Source organism: Rhinopithecus bieti, unplaced genomic scaffold, assembly GCF_001698545.2.
Source record: "Rhinopithecus bieti isolate Rb0 unplaced genomic scaffold, ASM169854v2 scaffold_15143, whole genome shotgun sequence".
NCBI classification, from domain to species: Eukaryota; Metazoa; Chordata; class Mammalia; order Primates; family Cercopithecidae; genus Rhinopithecus; species Rhinopithecus bieti.
In genome coordinates, this window is record NW_016808091.1 from 1,409,784 (window position 1) to 1,433,547 (window position 23,764).

At 43.6% G+C, this 23,764-nt stretch overlaps 1 protein-coding gene across 2 annotated transcripts in view; it reads right to left on the reverse strand.

Annotated features, from left to right (window-relative positions):
• Positions 1-23,764, reverse strand: part of VSTM4 (V-set and transmembrane domain containing 4) — a 96,573-nt gene that overhangs the window by 46,263 nt on the left and 26,546 nt on the right. For both annotated transcript variants that reach the window (XM_017885516.1, XM_017885515.1), the window contains exons 3-5: positions 21,409-21,477; positions 12,866-12,973; positions 2,707-2,740 (exon numbers count right to left, since the gene is read on the reverse strand). In XM_017885516.1, the coding sequence (XP_017741005.1) occupies positions 2,707-2,740; positions 12,866-12,973; positions 21,409-21,477 (211 nt within the window). The remainder of the gene's footprint in view (positions 1-2,706; positions 2,741-12,865; positions 12,974-21,408; positions 21,478-23,764) is intronic.

Genomic DNA, 23,764 nt, shown 5'->3' on the forward strand with positions numbered 1-23,764 from the left:
AGCGATTCTGAGTGTATTGTTTTTACAAAGTTATTTTAGTGATTGCTTTGGGCATTACAATATACATATGTGACTTTACACGGTCTACTGGCACCAACATTCCATTGTTTTGAATGGACTTTTGACTTCTATTTAGGTCATTTTACCTCACTCACTTTTAAACAGTGTTGTCTTGAACATCAGACAATTCTATAATTTTTATTTAAATCCTCAAATGTGATTTTTAAAACTCACAACTATTCATGGAAAGAACAGTCTACCATAGGTACTCCTATTTTTGCTCTTTCCATTATTCCTTCTTCCTTCCTAAGTCTACAGCATTTTTTTCTGTTTCAAGGTTGTATTTTAGTCATTAAAGTAGGTCTGCTAGTGGCAACCTCTTTTAGCTTTCCTTCTTCTGAGAATGTCTTTATTTCCCTTTCATTCCTGGAGGATAGTTTTGCTGGATATAAAATTTGGGGTTGGCAGTTCTTTTACTTCAGTATTTAAAAATGTGCCATTTCCTTCTGCCCTCCATGGATTCACAGCAGAAATGCACTGTCATTCAACTTTGTTTTCTGTTCAATTATCATGTGTTTTCAAGTGGATTTTGTTGAGATTATCATGCCTAACATTCACTCAGTTTCTTAAACCTATAGGGCTTGGTCTTTTGCCAGATTTGGGGCGTTTTCAGGCATTATTTCTCTAATACTTTTTTGGATCTACTCTGTTTATCCTCTTCTTCTGGAACTCTGATGATAGAATGTTGGATCTTTTGTCTTGTAGGTCCTTGAGGTCTGTTCATTTTTCGTTTGTTTTTAGTCTATTTTCTCTGTCGTTCAGATTGGATAAATTCTATTGCTCTGTTCTCCACTTCACAAACTACCCACTGACATCTCCATTCTCCTATTAAGCCCAAACAGTGAGTTTTTCATTTCTGTTTTGTACTTTTAGTTCTATAATTTCCATATGTTTGTTTTTTTCTAAAAAAATAACTTCTCTTTACTGGCTGAGATTTTAATTTTGTCAGTTGTTTTAAGATAATTTGAATTATCATTGAACCTTTTTTTATATAAAAACTGCTTTAAGGCTGCACGTGGTGCCTCATGCCTGCAATCCCAACACTTTTGGAGGCCGAGGTGGGTGGATCACCTGGGGTCAGGAGTTTGAGACCAACCTAGCCAACATGGTGAAACCTCATCTCTACTAAACATACAAAAACATAGCTGGGGATGGTAGTGGGTGCCTGTAATCCTAGTTACTTGAGAGGCTGAGGCAGGAGGATCGTTTGAATCCAGGAGGGTGGCAATGAGCTGAGATCACGCTATTGTACTCCAGCCTGGGCAACAAGAGTGAAACTCCATCTCATAAAAAGAAAAAACACTGCTTTAAAATTTTTGTCAGATAATTCCAACACCTGATTCATCTCAGTGTTGATCTGATCAATTATCTCTTCTCATTCAAGTTGTGATTTTTGTGGTTTTTAAAATGATGGTTGGTTTTTTATAGTATCTTGTCAGAAGGTCCCAGGTCCTATTTAAATCTCTTATTTTTGTAGGCAGTCACCCAGGTTTATCATGTAATCCTGGTCTGCTTCTATGGGCTATAGTTGCAACGGCATTTCCATTTTCAGAGCCTTTACAGTACTATTTTGGTCTGTTTGGTTTATATGGTGCCACTGGGCCCTGTCAGTGCTGCCAGAGGAGACAGAGAGTTTCCTCAGATTTGGAAGCTGGATGTTTTTCAGTAGGGGAGAGAAGCCTCACACCCATGGAGATGAAGAAGCTTCCTTGCTGGGCCACTTTTGTGTCTAGGTGCCTCTTGCTGGCTCTTCCCTGAAGCCTTGGTGTCACCTGGTTGAGGCAGGGAGTCAGCCTGGAAGAAAAAGTGAGCTCTTCCTCTGTTGCTCATTGTGGGGGGAGCTCCTGAGCCATCCTCTTTGTAGCTGATGCTGGGCTCACTTGAGGTTTTCAGGGGAACTCCCCTTCGATCCAGGGGAGGAATGAGCTTACCTGAATGTTTTCTGTTGCTAGATTAGAGTAGGAAAAAAGCAAGTCTGGGTGACCTTCTGCTGTTGGATGGGAAAACATAAGATGTCTTACAGTTGTGTTACTCCTCCAGTCCTGGGATCCCAAACCAGTTTACCTTCTTTTCACCACCTTTCAAAGCCTTCATTTCGTTATCTCTTATGTTATCTCCAAGGTTTGAAGCTTTACTTAGCAAGGAAGAGAAGGAAGAAATTGACCTATGCCATCTTGTCTGGATCAGAAGTTCCAAATTTTTAAACACTTTGAATTGGCAGTATCTCTTACAACTATTATGTTACCTATAAGGTGTGTCTCACCAGCTAAAAGCAGGGTATACAATAAGTCAGCATTGGTGAAGAGAATGGGTGTGTGCGGTCAAAATGTATCAAAGTGGTTCAGACCAAGTGTGAGCCCCTTCCTAAACTGGGGAGCAGCTCTGCAGGACCACACACCAAGCCTCCTCCAGCAAGCCTGCTGGGCCAGCAAAGGCTGCACGCTCTCTGGATCCCTGGGGGTGACAACCAGACTATAGACCTTGGAAACATGCAAATGCATGCAGGATACACATTTGTAGGCATATTTGTGGACAAATATGCAGACCTTTAGGTAAAACTACAAATTTAATAAATTTCTTGGTAATATCAAAAGAAAGTTAAATGGCAAAGAGTTTCATTTGGAAAAAGGAAGGAAATATTCTTACCTGTTCTGAGGGCATTTCACCAAATAATGTCTCACTGTGAAAGGAAAAATAATAGGAGATAGTAAACCAATGCTACTTCAGATACACATGCTCCAGGAATTATCAGGAAATGTAGGGAGCCAGGTGTTGTTCAGGTATTGGTGCTATACCAGCCAACTCTCAAGACTTGCATACTTCTGTTTGGAAGAGCACAGCAGAGCCATAACATGGACACCACAGTGACTGGATATGTCCCAGCCAGGGATCTAGCCAGGCATTAAGCCATACACCCCAGACTTCCTGGGCATTCATTTTGGGTCAAGGCAGGTTGTGTTGGGTTCCTGGAGTGATACAGTCACCCAGCCTCTAAGCTCTGCCTGAGTCATAAGAAAGCCCTCTTGAGGCTACATGGAATACCCTGTCCATTTAGAAGCTCCTTGTTGTAAAATGATTTTGAATTCTCTGATTAATGCTCTCCCAGGACTAAAAAGAGGCCCTCGCGAAAACAGTCTTGGACCAAAACCTCCTTCTACAGTGGGTCCCTTTGAGGAAAACCAAATGATTCTGGCTGCAGAGGAAAAGTAAGAATACCTGGACATATAATCCAGCAAGTGTCCACTCTGAGGTTCACAGCTGAATTTACTTCAAATAGAGGTAAAGCTGAAACAACCAGGGCACCCTTGCATTGTGTGGTAGATTGTTACATCAGTGGACCCAGTGAATCACACCTCCTTGTATGTGTCCACACCCATGTGTACCCCCTCCCAAACTGACTCTGGGCTTGGCCACATGAACTTTCTTTGGTCAAGAGAACATTAGCCAATGTGTCACAATCAGATGTGTAAAAGACACCTGTGCTATGGGGTTTGCCTTCTCTCTCTTGTTGCAGGGAATTCTTCTGCCACCACATGAGGAAGCCTGGCTAGCCTACTGGAAGATGAGTCTACATGGAGCAGACACCAGCTATTCCACCGAAGGCCCAAAACAACCAGGTCCCAGGTGATGCACCAAGAGACTGTAGCTGCATGAATGACTCCGGCTGAGACCAGCAGAAGAAATGCTCAGCTAAGCCCAGCCCAATTTGGCGACCTGTGGAATCGAGAGCAAATAATAGTTGCTTTAAGCTATTACATATGTGTGATCTGTTATGCAGGTTCCAAAGTAAGATGAGAGAATCTCAGCTTCAAATGGAGTTGTACAGGTTTATCTGGTTTAACCTTCTATGAATACCTAAACTCTTTCTGTATTCTATTTACTGAGCACCTACTGTATACTAGATAATCAATAGATGCAACAATAATAACAACCATAGTTAGTATTTATTGAACATTTCATGTGTCCCTGGCACTATTCTAAGTTTATTAGATGGATCAGGGGTCTTCAGTCTACGGTCTGCATACCCTTGGGTACTCTTCAGAAAAACAGTTTTAAGGAATCAGTTGCCACATCCTCACCTCCCATGGTATTCTTTCATAAGAATGTATTCTCTTAGAACATGCCTGAGGTCTGGCTGTATTCATTTCCCTTCCCCACTTTTAACATCACCCTTTTCTATTCATAAAATCAAAGCACACCATCCTGGAGACTTGTCCCAGATTGAAAAGTAAATGAGGCATCAAACAAGAATTGATGTAAAATACTAATATCTGGGTCAAGAAAGCAAATTATTAACTAGGCAACTAAATCTTTCACAAGGGGGGGATGTTTCTAATACTTTGCTTTCAACAAGGATCGAATAATGACCTAATCCAGTTGTCATCTGGTAGAGTATTAAAAATCATTTTGGATGATAAATCATGATGTGACTTTTGACATATACCTTTGAAGCAGTTCTAAAAATTGAGGAGTAAAAGAAAATTTCATTCATTCATTCACACTCTCTTTATATTGAAGTATTTCAGAGCTAACATTTATTAACAAAATTGATAGCAAATTTTATCGCTAAAAAATTCATACAAGGGATACGAAGTAAAAAATAAAAATCAATTTCAATAAAATGCATTCCCAATAAATTTTGCTTCTTATGGTTAATTTTATTAAATTTATGATATGTTTATGTCATTTGGTATTAATTCTTATGCTAATTTTCCCAAAGTTCACTAATTGTGGCAATATGATAAGTCAATCTAAAAATATTTTAACAGGGACACTTATTGAAATGAGGAAATTAAAAAATTATTAATTTAAATTTGACACACATACTATATTACAGATAAGTGTAATAGGGTAATAAATAAAGAACCTTCAAAACAAAAGATGTATTACAGTAGGATGAAATTTTGTGGGGAAGTGTATTGAAGATAAAAATTCAAGGAGAAGAAGGAACAATACAAAATTTCTAACAGTTAAAGCTTGTTTGGGTAGGTCTTTTTTTCTCATGATGGCTTTAAATAAATGAAGACAATCATTAAATTTAAGACATTTAGATGTAAAAGAAAGATGGATCAATCATTTCGTTTTTAAGATGTCAAAGATGGAAATTACATGTTTTGCAACAATTTACATTTATGATGAAAAAGTTTAGATGTCAACAAAAAAATGAGTGCATAGTTTTTGAAATTATTTTAGGAACTATGCAAGCAAAAAAGTTTGAAGACTACAACTCTGTATTCTAATTCAATCTTCACAGTAGCCTTGTCATTATTTCTATCTCACAGCGGAGGACACTGAAGCACAAGAGGTTAATAAACTTGTCCAAAGTCACTCAGGTGATGTTATGGGCTGAATTACGTCTCCTCCACTGAGCCTAACTGAAGCCTAATCCCCAGCACTTCAGAATGTGACTGTATTTGGAGATAGGGTCTTTAAAGAAGTAATTAAGTTAAAATGAGGCCATTAGGCTGGGCCCTTATCTAATTTGACTAGTGTCCTTAAAAGTGAAGGAGATTGCAACAAAGACAGGCACAGAGGGAAGACCATGTGAAGACACAGGGAGAGCAGCAGTCTGTACAGCCCAGGAGGGAGGCTTCAGGAGAAATGAATCCCGCTAACACCTTGATCTCAAGACTTCTGGCCTTCAAAACTGTAAGATAATAAATTTCTGCTGCCAAAGCCACACAGTATGTGGTGCTTTGCTGTGGCAGCCTTAGCAACCTAATACACCTGGGAAGGGCCAAAGTTGGGCAGCCTGACTCCAGAGCCCTCTTGTAACTACAGTCATCCCTTATATCTTTGGGGCATTGATTCCAGAACCTCCCCAGGATACCAAAATCCGAAGATGCTCAAGACCCTTACCCAAAATGGAGTAGTATTTCCATATAACCTACACACATCCTCCTGTATACTTTTAATGATCTCTAGATTACTTATAATACATAATACAAGGTAAATGCTATGTAAACTGTTGTTATACTGTCTTTTTCATCGGTATTATTTGTATTGTTGTATTGTTATTCTTAATTTTTTAATCAAATATTTTTTATTGGAGTTTAGTTGAATCCTCATTGCAGAACCTGTAGATAGGGAGGACCGATTGTATTCGGCACCATTCTCAGAGACACTGGGCAGCTGGCGTGGGGTCCTGCAGGTGGGGAAATAGAGTCTCACAGAAGAAATGGCCAGACCACTGTGCCACAGCTGGAGCCAAGCAGAGACGGGACTGGGACGCAAGATAATCCCATGAGCTGACCAGTGTTTTGGCAAGTCCAGTGCTTGGGGTAGCAAGGTGAGCAGCCTGGAGATCAGGAATGCAGTGAATAGTAGAGCAGCTGCAGCATTCCCCGGAGGCAGGGAGCTGACTAAGAAGGGCGAGGAGCCTGATGACGCCAGACAGTGCCAGGGTACAGGAGATGCACCCCTGCCAGTGCTTGCTGAGGCACCGTTGTGAGGTCTCGGTGGCGTGTATGTGGGGTTGATGGTCCCATTAAGAGGGACTGCCCATAGGACCAAAAGTGATTCTGGACATCAAAGATGAGGTTCACAGGCAACTGAAAAATAGACTTCACCCAGAGTCACCCTTAAATATGCATTGCATAATTAGTGCTATCAATACTTACCTAAGTGTGCCAACCCAACTTAGCCTTCCCCAGAAGCAGAAATCCTAAGAAAAAGATTCAAGTGTCAAGAGTTTATGTGGGAGGCAATCCTAGGAGACCCACTAGAAAGTGGGGGAGACCAAGAAGACAATCAGCTGAAAAAGGGTGCATAATGGAGCCAATACATCCCATGGGATGTGGCCTGGCACCCAGGCACTTGACCTTGAAGCTCCGGCTCCATGCAACCCTCCTGCTCAGAGGTGAACACTCAGGATGTGTTCTCAGATGGTGATTTTAGGATCTTTAGGACTCTGAAGACTCTAAAAGGAACGTTTATTTTTGCAACCTCTCCTGATAAGAAGAAGCAGGCCCTGGGGCACTCCCTACCACCCCACCCTTTCTTCTTCTTTTCAATTAGGACAATGCTGCTCACACTCTCACCCCACGGCAAACCTCCCAGATGGCATGTCCAGCCTGAAGGCTCTGTCTTCCCCATCTAGACCTGTCCCTATCACCACTGCCACCCCAAGCTGGATGATTTGAGGTGGAGGCAGTCTTACTCCCATCTTATCAGGCCCTGTAGCAGTGTCAGGACCTCCAAGGCACGGTTGATATTTACCCATCTTACCCCTATGTCCTGGCCACGTCTTCTGACCTCCAGGCTTTGCACAGGCCCTGCAATAGAACCAGCTACTCTGATGTGCTCTTTCCAGCTAGATATTGCTGTGGGTGCTGGAGAGCAGGTACTGGACTCAGCTCTCCTGTCCACATGTGTGTGAGCAGCCTGCATACCTTGATGCCCTCAGCTCCCACACATGCAGCAGGGGTTGGGTCTCCTGCATGTGGTCAGGATGAAGGAAGCCCAACAAACATACAACTGCATAGAGAGCCTGGAAACCATCAACAGAACAAGGGCCTATATCTTCCTCAAACCAAGCACTGTTCTCAGTAGTGTATAGATGTATTACTAATTTTAATTGAGGTGATGCAAAGTTTGTTATAGTGCAGTGCATTAAATGACAGAATGTTATATTTGAAAGTTAAGAGTGTTGCAGGTTTTAGTGATGTCATTTCTGAGAATCAGTGGGTTCTTTGGACACACATGACTTGGTCTACAAATGCTTGATTGCTTGCAATGAGAGCCATGGCCACCTTCAGATAATCCATAAAAGGAGCAGCATCCTGGGGTGCAGCCTGATAAAGGGGGATGTGCCCTGTGCCTGCTGTAGCTCTGGCACCTGCTAGAGCCTGAGACTTTGGAATCACTGTCAGTCCCATGACCCAAATCCCTTCTAAACCTGCTTAGATGCAAATAGGCCGTGCTCCTCAGGAACCAGCTGGTTGCTGGGGTAACAGCTCAGCACCACCAATCCTCAGGCCCCACAGGTGGTCGCAATTATGCCCCAGCCACCAGGAATGATTGGGCAGTATCCCTTATTCCTCCTCAAACTTGTTCCTTGCTTGCTTGGCCTCCCTTGCTTCCCACTGAGCCTGGCAGTGAGAAGAGACAGCAATAAAGCCTTCTTTGAGTGGTGATTTAAAGATAGCCACACATTCCTCACCACTATTGCTCTTCCCTAAGTCTGTCCTGTCCTCATAACTTGTTATAATTGATAGAATGTGGGAGAGTGACATAGTGCCAGCGTGCAGTCTAGGTATGTCCTTGGAGCCTGGAGCAAGTCGGGGGGTATGGCTACCTTGCTGGTGACACCACAGGGAGAGAAATGTCACCAGCTCTGATGTCCTATTTGTCTCAGAGATTGGCCCCAGGGCTGAAAGTGGTACTACTTTGGATCTCCAGTCCTGGTTAACTTCAGGTGACTGAAGGCACACAGATGACTCCAGGTGACATTGCCAGAAGAAACACCCAGTTGAGCCCAGCCCAGTGCAGAATCTTGAACAAATAAATGTTGTGTTAAGCCACTACTTTATGGGGATTTGTTACGCAGCAAGAGATACCTTGAACATTTTGGGATTACCAGTGTGTGTTGACAGGAAAGGCAACTATACTTAGTTACACCTTCAAAATCAGGAAAGAAGTCTTTGACCATCTTAAAACAAGGCTATATTTATCATATATTTTCTGTCCTATCATATCATGTTTGTTATTAAATTGCATAGAGAAAAAAGGAAGAGTCCAGGCCTCATGGATCTACAGATCCATGCAGATCTACCTGTAAATCTACCTGCCAATCTGCTTCTGGAACATCAACTGAGCCTGAGCCACTTTCTTGGGCACCATTTAGGGGAAGGAACACCCTCGAAACCCTTGTGGTGGTGCCAAGGCTCTGGGAGAACAGCTTCTGCTGTGGCCCTGCAGTGGAAGGCACAGGGCTTAGATTCAGAGGAAGTGAGGTATGGGTCCTGAGCAATATCTGGGCAATTCGCCACTGTTCTGCATGTCCCCACCTTCTCAGCTAGGACACAGGGACTTGATGTGACCACTTACACCCCAGACAGAGCATGGCAGAAGCAGACTCACTCACAGACAGTGTCCCATTTGCACCATGACTCCCTCTGCTGAGCCTGTCCCAGGGGGTCCCAGAGGCCTTATTTCCTCCAGTTCAGTGGATCGGGGAATAATCAGTTCAAAGCCCATGGTTTCCAGGGGGGAAAATCCTGCCCTTCCCCCAACCACAGGACAACTTGGAACGCTCAGGGGATGTTTCTGATTATAGCACTGACTGGGGACAATCCTTGACCATTGATAGGCAGTGGCAGGGAAGCTTGACATCTGTGATATATAGGAAATTCCACAAATGAAGATTTCTCCTATAGACTTTGAATAACCCTCCTGACATTCATGTAGAAAAGAGGAAACCTGTTCATGAGAGCCTGGAAGCTAAGTCCAATTTACATAGAAACATGAGGTATGTATTTTCTCCATGTTAATGCACAATGAATGTTTAAAGGGTTTGCAAATTGGCCAAAGAGTGTCTTTTTTCATTAAAAACCCTACCAACAGTTGGGATGTTAGGAATCCCATCACCATGGGCAGTGCCTCTCCTGGATATCAGGGCCCATCTGTGTCTGTCTATGCTGACCCCCGTCCCCTGCATGTTGAGTCTTTGTATATGCAGACAGATGTTTACCTAGCATTTATTTCAAGCGTCAAATATAAAGGATTATTATCTTCTCTGAAATTCACACTGATTAAAAGAAGAGGTGTAATACTAGAATTTGTCTCAGTGTGTTATAAATTACTTTCCTCTTATTTCTCCTTTAATTATAAAGCATTAAGTTGATTTGAGGGGGTACAGATAGTATAGCTCATCTATGAATTTCATTTTAAAATAGTAGAGATCATTCCAAAATACTTGTAAAAGCAGGATGTTTGGTGGGATAGAGGTAAGAAGAACAGCTCTAAGGCTTTGCTACTCTAAACATGGCCCCACACCAGCAGCAGAGCTGGCTGAAATGCAGGATTGCAGACCTGCCCCAGACACCCTGCATTTGAGCAGGTTCCCAGGTGAATGGTCTGCTCCTGAAGTTTTGGGCAGGGCTGTTCTAAGACTCCTGGGTCCAGCTGAAGGAGACTACCCAGGCCCATCATGCATGGTCCTCCATCCTGAGCCCCACAGTGAGTTGAAAGATGCCTGATCCTAGAGGTACATGGGGCAAGACCTGCCCTGCCAAGGCTACTGGGCCTGCCAATGGGAGTTGCAATCAACCAAAACCAAACTCCTGGGAGCTGCAGGCACCAGCTAGAGCTGTCTTGGAAGAGCCTCAGCAACAACTCCCACGGAAGGCTAAAGAAAAATTCCCCTGGCAAGGTCAGCCCTCTAATAGCTAAAGTTTTCTAGACTAGAAACATGGGAGGCTTGGGAACCCAGCTTGGAAACTGCCTATGTGGCTTCCACACTCCAGCAGTTGAGAGACTGGGGCCCAACTTCACCCTACCACTCCCTGGTTTTAGAGCCTTCTCAAGCTCCTCAGCTGTGCTGTCAGATAAGTGTGGTGTGGCTCTCATCCAGGGTCACATAAGCACATGGAGAGGCCACATGAGGTTCCTGGCCCACAATGGGTGCTCAGACAACGCTCTGGACAGCTAGGGTTTGGGGAGGGCTTTCAGGCACTGTGCACAGGTACACACGGGACCATCTGAGGCCCACTTCAGTGGGGATGAGGTAGCTGGGATCCCCCTTCTCTGAAGCCTCTCTGTGAGGCCTGGAGGAGGATGCCAGGTGCTCCCACATGTCCCAGTCTGCCCTTCTTGGCCTTGATTTGTTTCCCTGACCCTGTCTAGGGCCTAGCAGGGCCTGCAGCCCATGAAGACTCTTGATCATGTCCCTGAACCCAGGCAAAAGTGCCTTCAGACCATACCCAGCTTGGAAACTGCCTATGTGGCTTCCACACTCCAACAGTTGGGAGTAAGGCAGGTGGGAAATAAACCCATTTGTCCACCATGTGCTGAGCATCTGTCCTGAGCCAAATTCCAAGGAGAATGAATTGAATGTGTGGTGCCTGCCTTACACACTGTTCTCTGGAAGGGAGGCCCATGCCAAGGCACAAGTGCAACATGCCACAAGCTCACAAGAGTATTCAGGGGTTGAGAACAGGAAAAAGGGCTGCGTTGCCACTGATGAGGGAGGCAGGGGAAGGCCCTGGAGCTGGCTTTGAAGGACAGCACAGAGACCCATGCAGAGGCTGGTGGGAGAGCACGGGCTCCAGAGGAAAGATACCCATGCTACAGCCTCTGCCCCATCGCTGATTGCTGAGTGTGCTGGAGTTCTCCACTGTCCTCTAGATCCCCGTCCACCTTTGTCCTCCCTGCTCAGCCCTGAAGGCACCTTCCTGCTCCCGGCCCCCTGGCTTCTGGTGGGTGGCACCAAGGGCAATAGCAGCAGGAGATCCAAGTGGGGAGGGGAGAGGGCCTAAGAAGTGTACCATCCTGGCTCCCTCCCAGCTGCCTCCTGGTTTGTCAGGAGCTGAGTTCCTCTCTGCAGGCCCCTAATGGTGACACCTCTCCCAAAGCTGCAGCTATTGCATGGTCCATTCCAGGAATCTCCCCTCCCCTTGTCCCTTAAGGTCTAGGATGGAAACAGCATCCCATGGGTACTTGTCATTGTATGTGTCACCTCCCTCATTGTCCCTTAGCCTTGCCCACACCCTGCATTAATGCTGCACAGAGTCACTGTTGGAGTGGCCCCTCAAGCCGTGACCACTGAATCTAACATTTCCAAGCTCTATGACCTTAAGCTAATAGTGACAATTATTGTGTATAGTTAGAGTCGTATGTCAACATAAAAGCAGGACATTTGCTGGAGCCTGTGTTATGGGTTTTAGCATCTTTCTTTTGGTAACTTAGTCCTCACCATGAGCCTGAGACTGTTACACTCCTGCCTCCTCCATGTCGCAGATGAGGAAGGCAGGCACAGAGGGAGGTTGTCAACCTGTAAATGAGGGAGCCACTGGAACCGGAGTTGGTACAGTTCCAGAGCTCGGCTCTTACCCTGGTCATCTCTGGGAGTCACAGTGTCCCCAGCTGTTTTGGAGATTCTGAAGTGGGATACAGGGAGAGGCTCTCAAAGGAGACCTCCAACAGGAGCTGCTGGGCAAGTGAAATTGGGGCTTGAGGAACAGCAGGGACTCTCAAGAAAGCAGGCAGTGTTCATAGAGATACAAGAGTCAGGAGAACTACACTTTCCTGAGAAGCAAGGCAGAAGGCAGGAAGGGGCTGAGGGCAGAGTGCAGGGAAACAGGGACACCAAAGTGAAAGGAGACGGACGGGAACTCTCAGACCGGTCAGGGAAAGAATGGGGAAGACTTCCCAAGTGCCACCTGCCTGAAAGTGAACGCTCATAAGAACATTCCACCGAGAGAAGAGGGTGTCAATTCCCCTTCATAAATGAGGAAACTCACATTCAGAATGGCTCAGGAACTTGCCCCAAACCTCAGCCTCAAACAGCAGAGTCAAAATCCAACCCTAGGCTCATTTGACACCACAGACTGTCAGGGAGATTGACAGCAGGAAGGGGCCTCAGAAACCAAGAAAGGGGAAATTCAGTGATGTCAATGATGGCCACAGTGTATTTTAGCAGAGTCCAAGGGAAACACAGCTTGCTCACTTCACCCACAATCACAGATAAATAATCCCTGACTCATAATGCACTTTTCCACCAAGGTGGTACTTTGCCTAGCATCTTCCGCCCGTCTGTGGTCAGGGTGTGCTCCCATCCCAGACATGACCTTATCTGTTTTCTTACCTCTGGATTTCCGCTTGTTAAACACAGACTGCCAGACAATGACCAGCATGAAGAGCAGAATGCTGAGGATCCCCACGCAGCACACGAGGACAGCATACACGTAGATATCTGAAAGGCAAGGACAGACACAGGAGTCAGCCTCCCGAGGGCCGCAGCAGGAGAAGTGCGCTGGCAAGAGAACAATCAGAATTGGAATGTTTGAAATCCCAGTGCTACAGTCATCAAGGTAGTGTGGTATTGGTGCAAGGACAGACACAGATCAATGCAACAGAACAGAGAGCCCAGAAATAGACCCACACAGGCATGCTCAGTTGATTTTTGACAAAAGTGCAAAAGTAATTCAATGGCGGAAGGACAGTTTCTTCAATCAATGGTGCTGGGTCAATGGGATTTCCACTGGCAGAAAATAAAACTAACACAAACCTTACCTTTTATTCAAAAATTAACTCAACATGAACCACAAACCCAAACGTAAAATGTAAGCTAGAAGACTTTAGAAAAAACCCACAAGAAAAATCTTTGGGATCTAAGAATAGACAGAGTTCTTAGACTTGACACCAGAGGTCCCATCTATATTAGTAAAACTTGATATACTATACTTGACTTTACCAAAATTAAAAACTTATGTTCTGTAAACAACCATATGAAGAGGATGAAAAGTCAAACAGACTGGGAGAAAATTTTTGTAAACCACGTATTCAACAAAGGACTGGTATCCAGACTCTAAAGAACTTTCAAAACTCAACAGCAAAAAACACACAATCCTGTTAGAAAAATGAAAAAAAAAATTAAAAAAACTTACAGACATTTCACTAAAGAGAATATACAGGTGGCAAACAATCCCATGAGAAAAATGTTTGACTTCTATTGCCATTAGAGAAATGCAAAATGCAACTACCATAAAATATCCCTCATGCCTTTCAGGGTGACTAAAATAAAAAACAGTGACACCCCCAAATGCTGGCAAGGATACAGATAAACTGGGTCACTCAGACATGGCTGGTGGGAATGTAGAGCGGCCCAGCCACTCTATCATAGAGCTTGACACTTTCTCAAAGGAGACACCTGTAACAACCATTCAACCCAGAAACTGCATTCCTTGCATTTGTCCCAGAAAAATGACAGCTTAAGCTCACATGGAAAACTGTACATGTATGTCGGGTAGCCAAAAACTGGCAACAGCCCAGATATCCTTCAGCAAGTGAATAGTTAAACAAAGTGTGGTACATCCACACCACAGCATCCTCAGCAATAAAAAGAACAAACTACCGACACACACACCAACCTGGATGAATCTCCAGAGAAGTATGCTGAGAGGAAAAAAAGATCCCAAAAGGTTACATACTGTATGATTTCATCAATGTAACATTCTTGATATGACAAAATTATAGAAATAGAGAACAGATGAGTGGTTGCCAGAAGTTAAGAAGGGGGTGGTTGTGGGAGGAAAATGGGTTTGGCTACAACGGCCACTAATAATGACTGTATCTTGACTATATGGATGTTAATATCCCGTTTGTGATTTTTTTTACAGTTTTGCAAAATGCTATCATTGGGAGACATTAGGTAAAGGACACAAATTAGTACAAGGGAACTCTGTGTATGATTTTTTAGAAACTGATTTTTTCTTTCTTGCTCTGTGGCCCAGGCAGGAGCAGAGTGGCATGATTTCGGCTCACTGCAACCTCCTCCTCCCAGGTTCAAGCAATTCTGCAGCCTCAGCCTCCTGAGTAGCTGGGGCTACAGGTCCACGCCACCACACCCAGCTAATTTTTGTATTTTCAGTAGAGACAGGGTTTCATCATGTTGGCCCGGTTGGTCTTGAACTCCTGACCTCAGGTGATCCACCCACCTCTGCCTCCCAAAGTGCTGGGATTATAGACGTGAGCCGCTGTGCCTGGCCAGAAGTAGATGTTAATCTACAATAATTTCAAAATAAAAAGTTGTATAAATCTCAACAGTTAAACCATGTTCACGTACATACATCTCTTTTAGAAATAAGGTCTCACTTCATCACCCAGGGTGGAATGCAGTGATGCACAGCTCACTGCTCACTGCAGCCTTGAACTCCTGGGCTCAGGGGACCTTCCCGCCTCAGTCTCCTGAGTTGCTAAAATTACAGGTGTGAGCCTCAGTACCCAGCTACATATACTTATATTTCTTAAACTTTAATAATCAACTTTATCACTAATCTGATCAATACAATGCCAAGCTGCTCAGAAAGTGAAAAGGGAAGCCAAAACATTATTCTAACCATCTTTGAAGAAAAATGACACAGACATTTATTTGAACTTAGCAAATGTTTGAACTTAGCAAAAATGTTTCTCTGTTGACTTAAATTTCTACAACCAACAGATATTTACTATCAATCATGATCAGTACTTTCCTGAGTACAAGAAAGATAAAAATGCACACACACAATCTTTCACTTCAAGAAATAGAGGACCACTTAGTAAGTGTAACAATAAGAACGTGTGTCCAATACCAGGAACACTCAGAGGGAAACAGCCCAGCCTCGGAAGGTTGAGAGAAGCTTCCAAGAGTACTAGAGTTCTGCACTGAGTTGTATTTAAAATAACAAAAAATACAAAAATATATAGAAAAAAAGCCATCAGCCATCCTGTCACCCTGAGATAACTACTATTAATAAATATTTGGTATACTTTATGATGAATATGCATACCTTTTAAAATTGAGATCATATACTTTCACATCTTTTTTTCAATTTATCTCATTTTCTCAATAAATTATTTTCAAAAGGATTCAGAATCATTTTGAAAAATATGATAAAAGTTTATCATATTAATATATCAGCAGTGATTTAACAACCTCTTACTATTGGGTACTCAAAGTATTTCTACCTGTTCCCCATCATAAATAATTCTATGGTGAGCATTCATGAACTTAAACCTTAGTACAACTCTCACAATATGTTCTCAAGATTAAGTTCCTAGAAGTGGAATAGCAGAGTCAACAGAAAAGCACATTTGTAAAGCCCTTGGGGCATGGAGAAACAGTTAAGTGCTTAAGCTGAAAAAGCAAGCCTACTGGGAGTAGCAGGTGGCTGGCTCCCAGGGAGAGCCTGGAGAAGCAGGTCAGGCTTATGGTTAATGAGAGGGAAGGAGGCATGAAATGGAATCAGACATTCAGGTTCCTTTTGACTCTCCCCTCCCTGGCCTGGGCCCCAGGGAGGCCCAGCACAACCTTTGCCCCTGGAGTCCATGAGATCTTCCTGTGTTCTTAAGGCAGTCAGCATTTTTGCATAAGCTAGTTTGAATAGATTCCTGCTCTTGGCAATTTAGATGTCTGGACTAAAAATAAAATAAGTAGAAAGTGCCTTAGGGCAAGGTAGCAGGTGAAGGGTGCATCTACACTAATATTTAAGGGAGAGGGGCAAGTGTGTGGAAGGAAGTCTCCTACAAAGGATCAGAGCTAGTCATGGATGCAGAGGAGGGCTGAGGCGAGAGTTCTGGAAGCCCAGAAGAAAGCACTGTAAGAAGGATGACTTAATAGCGTCAACTGCTGGAAAACATCCACTGGGTTTTGCCCCTAGGAAGCTACTGGGAAAGTCTTGGAGGAAAGCCCTGTCAGTAGGCTGGTGGGGGCAGAGTCAGGTCAGAGAGGTCCAGAAGCTGACGGGATGTGAGGAGCTTGAGAAAGCTCTCACATATCTAAAAATCAAAACTGCCTTTCTAGTAAATGCCTGTGTCTCTGATGTGTAGGCTCTGTAGATTAATAGAGTGGAGAACTCTGTGTGGGGTCAGAGTTAGGAGAGAGGCTGCAGCATCCATTTAAACAGTGTGAAACTCAGCAACAGGACTCTTGGATTCTGGACAAGACACTTCATGATGAACTCGGGGACAGAGCAAAGTTCACAGACCAGGATTTGTCACAGGATCCCAGGGCACAGGATGGCCACAACACAGCAAACCCATGGCCAGTCCTGCCTTTCCACACTGGTGAGCAAACTACTCCAGAACAAGATAGCAGAGCCCTTGCTGGCAGGAGAGGATGGTGAACAACACAGTCATGCTGCCAGGCAGACAGAACCTCAGGCAGGTGAACACAGCATCTGCCTGGAAGGGACTATGCAAATGTGGTCCCCAGACCCAAAGGCAGGAAAACTTGCCTTTAGTCTTATTGATGGAATGGAGAGAAAAATTGTCTTGCAAAAGCTTCCATGACATGGAGCACAGCAGCTGATCCACAAGCTCACCTCTTCATCTGAGCTCTTTCCTTCACTTCAGGACGGCAGGAACCCAGGAGGGACAAGGTTGCACGTGAGAACCGCGGTAGGCATCTCTCCCCAAGTGTCCCTAACAGCATGCTGCAGACATCTGGGGCCCACTCTGCCCTGGCAGGAGGTGAGGGGCTTCAAAAGGCCCAAGCTACAGTTTCAGATCACAGCTTCCTCAACATGGCTCAAAGGGGGCTCCCCACAGGCAGCCAGAGCTACAGAATCAGAAAACATCTGGCTACTCCAGAAGGCTCAGCTGGCCGCCAAACACATAGGCCTCCAGTTATGGACACCCTCCAGCGGGCACCTCCTGCCTGCGTGTGGCTCCCCACACACACAGGACTGGTCATAGCCACTCTCTGTTTTGTTCTTGAAGCTACAGATTTGTAAAAAGTGTTGCCTTGCAGGAGAAGAAAAGCTCAGAAAGACCACCTGACTTCCCCTTGATTGAGCAGCAACCAGTATGCCTATGTTGAATTTTTTTTTCCTTCTGTTACAAGCATTCCTTTTGTTGCATAAAGACAACCACCCTGCTGTGTCCACTCAAAACATGAAAAACCCCCTCCCTGGGTGTTCTCTGCAAACAACGTTGAAACAACGTGTGACCCTGCAGCCAGGGTCACAAATTCCTACAACTGCAGTCGCCTTCCTGCCATGTCAGCTAATGCAAAGCCCTTCCCTACTCAGCTCCAGGGCACTGCTCTCAGGCTGGAATGCCCGCCCAGTGGTGCCAGATCTTCCAATTCATCCTTTACCTTTTTATGTAAAACTCTCTCTATAAAATGTTGGCTCAAAAGTTTTAAAAATCAGACTAGGCTAAATAATGCTCGCTGAAAGGTTGAAGCCAGACCTTTCAACAAGGGCTTGAGTTCAACAAAATATCTGCAATTAATCAAATCTGGAGTTCACTTTTAAAATACCACATATGGTCGGGCATGGTGGCTCACGACTGTAATCCCAGCATTTTGGGAGGCCAAGGCAGGCCGATCACCTGGGTCGGGAGTTCGAAACCAGCCTGGTCAACATGGTGAAACAAATTAGTACAAATTTTTGTACCAAAAATACAAAAATTAGCCAGGCGTGGTGGCACATGCCTGTAATCCCAGCTACTTGGGAGGCTGAGGCGGAAAAACTGGTTGAACCCAGGAGGCGGAGGTTGCGGTGAGCCGAAATCGTGCCACTGCACTCCAGCCTGGGCAACAACAGCAAAACTCCGTCTCAAAAAAAAGGAAAAGAAAAAGAAAATAATACCACATATACCTGCATACCCACAATAATTCTAAAAATCATGCTATATTCCCTTTCTCTGAAATCATTTACAGTTTTGTCTTTTGCCATTGAACTTCCAAAGGCATCACTGCCATTTTTAGACTCAACTGCAAGCTGCCATGCAGAAAATGCCCAGGCCTCCCTGAAGCAGATGGCAGGGCTGGCAGGCTGGAGCAGCTGCCCATGCAGAGAGAGGCCAAGACTGGGGTGCACAATGTCAGTGTGCCAGCTCCCGCCCTCCCAAACAGTCCCACCAAGCCAGGGCTAGGCAGATGGCACCTGTTGCCCAGCAACCCTGATCCCGGCAGGGGTATTCAGTGCTCCTTTGAAAAAGAGTGACCCCAGTGCCCCTCAGCAGAGTCCAGGAACCCCACTCTCCCCTGCCTTCTGAATCAAGAAAGTCAGCTTCAGTCTTGTACATTTTCAGGGCAAATGGGAAAGTCAGGAGATGACAGTTTGAGACAGAAGGCTCTCTACTTCTATTTTTTAATCCAGCCTGTAATACCATCTTGCTCAAGGTGAAACACCTGAGTGATAGCCCCAAAGGATTTTAACTCACTCCAGAATCTCACAAAGAGGCCTGACAATCAATGCCTCTTTTGTGCAGTGGGCTCACAGCCAGGACGAACTAAGCCCCAGGAGAATGGATATCCATCCACAACCCCTAATGTAGCTCTTCTGTCCAGGAACAAAAGGGCAAAAGGCCTGGGATCATGCGCCAGGGAGTTTCAACTGTACCTCTAACCTCGCCAAAGCTACAGCTGGGTTTAAAAAAGCAAAGCATGGAGATGCTGCTGCTGCCGAAATCATAGGAAAAGATTGCTCTGTAAACAGCTGCTCTGAGGCAGGCACTACACATAGTGAGAATGCCAGTTCTGCTTTTGGTGAGGCCTGATTCTGTTGAGAAGAGAGCACATACTGGGCTACAGATTTCATGTAGAGAGTTAGGTCGGGAGTAACTCTGACATTATATAGCTGCACATGAATTATGAGATATTGTTAATTGCACAAAGGGTTTTAGAAATGCTGATTATGCTGTGGGGTATGTTGGGTCTAAACGCCACAATCTTTCCAAACATATGGTCTTGTTTTTGCACCATAGTATTTTCAAAGTATGGTCCTCAGACCACTTGCATAGGAATCACCTGTGGCCCTGAAAGTTCTCTGATCCCTTCCTAATGTTATAATCAGAATCTCAGAGGCTGGAGCCCAAAGTCTCCCTGGGAGATTCTGATGCATGTGATGATATATAGGGTCTAGCTGTCACATCCCTAGTGCTCTACCCTTGCCACAGCCAGGCCCTCTCCATACCCCAACCCATCACAGTGCCTGGTCACAGAGCAGCTCCAGAGACATGGGGCAAAACATCAATGGGGTTGCCTCAATTTTACTAAATAGTAATGAGAAAGGTAAATCTTGCCCTTACTACTGCTTCAGTCTATGAGAAGTAAAGTCATTTTCATCTTTTTGTCAATGAGTAGGCATTCTCTTAATGAGAAGCTGAGTGGGGGAAATGGGAATTATTTTACTAGGAGACAGTCATCAAACAAAGAAAAGGCAACTACAAAATGCAGAGAAACATCAGGAAATACAAAGAATCATTGTTGGATTCTCATGAGTGCAATCTCATAAACAAAATATTTATGACTACAAAACTAAACAACTAATCCTAGAGGCCTATGTGGGTGACACCTTATGGTTTGCAAACGATGTTCACAATAAAAGTTACATTTTCCTAAGACAGAATGTGTTTCAGTCTACTGCTTTATAACTAGGTATTGGAAGGGGTGGGCTTGAAAGCAAGTACCTTTCCCCTAAGGCTGGCCCTCCTTCTGTCAGACCATACAGTGGGTTAACAAAGGGTGACAGTGAGGCCCCGAGACATGTGCATCTCCTTAGAGACTTTTAGCTAGATCATTCCTCATCAATAAATGCTGTGCCATCACCAGATATAATCTTTACAAAAAGCTCCTGACCACCTGTGAACATTAATCAGCCTTTCACTGATCCAAGGCTCTGCCGGAGAACTCACAAAGTATATTCTTCCATTTCTTATGATCATAATCCTCACCCACTTTATGACAATAATTTCTCTGAACTTTCCTTACTCCAATACAGGGTTTTCCAATCTCAGCACTCTGGATATTTGGAGGCAAAATTCTTTGTCATGGGGACTATCTTGTGCATTGTAGGATTGGCTTCATCCTTGGCCCCTATCGCTGATGCCAGGAGCACCCCCAACAGCTGTGGCAACCAAAGATACAGTCAGACATTGGCAACTGTCCCCTGGAGTAGCAAAAGTCACCCACTGTTGACAATCCCTACCCTAAGGCCCAAACCTGAATGTGCATCAGAATTGCCTGGATGTCTTGTTAAACCCCAGATTTCTTAGGCACCATCCCTAGAGCTTCTGATTCTATAAGTTAGGGCAGGGCACAGCCATGTGCAGTTGGAACAAGCTCCCAGGTGATGCATATGCTGCTGATCTGCAATCACACTTTGGGAACCACTGTTCCAAGGCCATGGTTCTCAGCCTGGCTGCATGCTGCAATCATCTGGTGCTTTTAACAACTTCAAAGTAAATCAGAATCTCTAGAGATGTGGTCCAGGCATTCATGTTCTTAACATTCCACGAGCGATTCTAGCATGGGTTGAAAATTACTTGGTTAAGGATTGCAAACTGTCTCTAGAACCCCAAATTCCTTAGGCAACCTGAAATAAAATGTAGTCACAGTAGAGGTACTTATCATTTTTATATCACTTGAAGATTCCTCCCTAATATCACCCGGGAGTAGGAATTTTAGAGCAAAACAAAACAAAACAAACAAACAAAAATTATGTGGACTGGTGCTTTAACTTCCACTCTTTCAAAACTGTGGCCTGATACTGTCAGGGATTTCCATCTTACTTTGAGTAAGTTTAGACCAAGAAAACAACTTAAAACTAAGAAGTTAGGATCCTTTCTTGATACTCTGTTTCCTTCCTATTGTCTAAAAGTGAGGCTGCATCTTATCATAAAGAAACACACAAGCTTTACCTTCAAAAAATGCCCAAGTTTCTTTCGTTTTCTCAAAGGATGACTCTTCAGAAGCTTTGAGGGAAATGACTGAAAGACAAAAAAGAAACAGCATAGTATGAAAAAATAATGCCACATGTACACATGGCACTTACATTTATAATGCGATTTCTACATTTGCAAAACCACATTTAGTTGTCAAAACTCACGTTAGGTACAGGTGCAAGGACTTTACCTAACAGCCGGGAAACCCAGGGCACAGGAGAGGTGAAGTAAGTTGTCCATGTTTAAAAGCCAGTAAATGGCAAGTTCAGGATGCAGTTCAGTAAAAGCCCCACTTGCCTCATAGACTTGAAGAATAAGAAGTTCCCAATGGGAAACCCAAGAATTAATACATGATTTATTTTACCATTTTAGTGGGAGTCTTTCTAAAATGTAGCATACTTGTCCCAGTATTCCTGGATAGAGAAGCCTGAAGTCATCGGATGACTCAAGGTTAGTGCTCTGAGCACCATTCTCCATGCAAGACAGTCCCACAGAGCCACAGGCATCTAATTGTGAGAACATTTTGTCTTCTTTCAGGGAATGGTAGATCACTGAATTCACGTTGCCTGCTTTCAACAGGCAGGGAAACAGAATTGAGTTACACTGTGTGAAACTTTGAACCTCGCATTAAAGGACTCTGGACGCATGGGAAGGTTCCATCCACAGGGGTAACATCATCATAGGTAAAGATCTAGAATGATCTTTACCTATGATGTAAAATATCAGGGAATGAAATTATTGTTCAATAGAACCTTCTGAAGTTATTGAAACATTCTATACGTGCACTGTCCAATACAGCAGCCACTGGACACATGTGGCTACTGAATACTTGAAATGTAGCCAGTCTTACCAAATACAACCGAATTTTTACTTTTATTTAAGTTTAATTAATTTACACAGTTGCATGTGCTCAGGGGTTACCACAATGAAGAGCTCTAGACAAGAGAATCTAGGACCAGAATTTAATGGAGATAGAATCAATACAAGAGGCAAGAAATATGGCAAAGATGGCCTAGAACTTAAATTCAATTTACTGCCTCTCCCACAAACTTTTGTATTATTATTGTCATGATTTCAACTCTGAATCTTCCTTCCTTTTGTCTCTCTGGGCCTTGCACTGGACATTTCCTATTGATATAACTTCCAAATCAAGAATTTTCTCTTCATCTGTGTTTAACCTTCTGTACAACCCTTCTATTAAGTTCTTAACTGCATTTATTATTTTTATTCAGTTCTATATTATTTGTTTAATTCTTTTGTAGATATCTCAGTTCTCTAATGAATTTTTCTAGCTTTTCATCTAATTCTGTAACCATATCAATCATATCATTTTAATGTTTATGCCTGATAAACTTTCATATTTGCACTTCCCATAGAGTCCTTTCTATTATCTGTTTTTGCTTTGGGTCTTGTCTGTTGGAATGCCTAATAACTTTTTTCTAATTGAATGCCAGACATTGTATATAGAAAATCATGGAGGCTCTAGATAAAATTTTGGTTCCCTGATAGGAAGTTAGAGTAGGGGGAATGGTCACTTTAATCTAATCAGGGTTTGAACTGTTGAGAGGCTTTCAGTTTTTATAGAGTCTGGTCTATTTCTGCTTTGCCCTTACTCAGGGTTCATTTGGTCCTTCAGGGTTCCCCAGTAAAAATCCTGGGTTATTTACCACAAACTCCCAATTTTTATCTCACTGTTAGAATTGCCAAAAACTAGCTCACCTCCTAAACATTCTGGTTGTCACTTTCTGCATAGCTTCTGTCAACTAGCGCTGCTTAAGTATGAGTGAGTTTCTTAGAGTTAAGAATTGCCAAAAACTCACTCACCTCCTAAACATCCTGGTTGTCAGTTTCTCCATAGCTTCTTTCAACTAGCACTGCTTAAGTAAGAGTGAGTTTCTCAGAGTTAAAAGTCTCCAGCAACTAGGCTCACTTTGCTGTTTTTCTCTGTGATCTAATTACCTATCTAATCCTTCAGAGAACAATTAAGATAGCTGGATATATATGCACATATATAACTATGTAATTATATAATACAAATATATTTATGAAATGTAGATATGTGAATCAGAAAGCAGAAGTGCTGATAGATTTTATTTTCAGCTTTCCTAATTGTTCTCAGAAGGAGGGCTTTGCTCTGCTGAGAGTTTGCCTTGATCCTAGAACTCCTTTGCCATCAGAACTTAAATTATTTAAAAAGTGGTGGCTATATCTTCTACCTCTGTATCCTTATCACTGGGCACATTGCCTGGTAGCTGATAGGTGCTTGGTAAAATATATGAATTATCTATTTCTTTCTGACTTCCTCCCAAAGAAAGCAACCTAGATCTCCAGG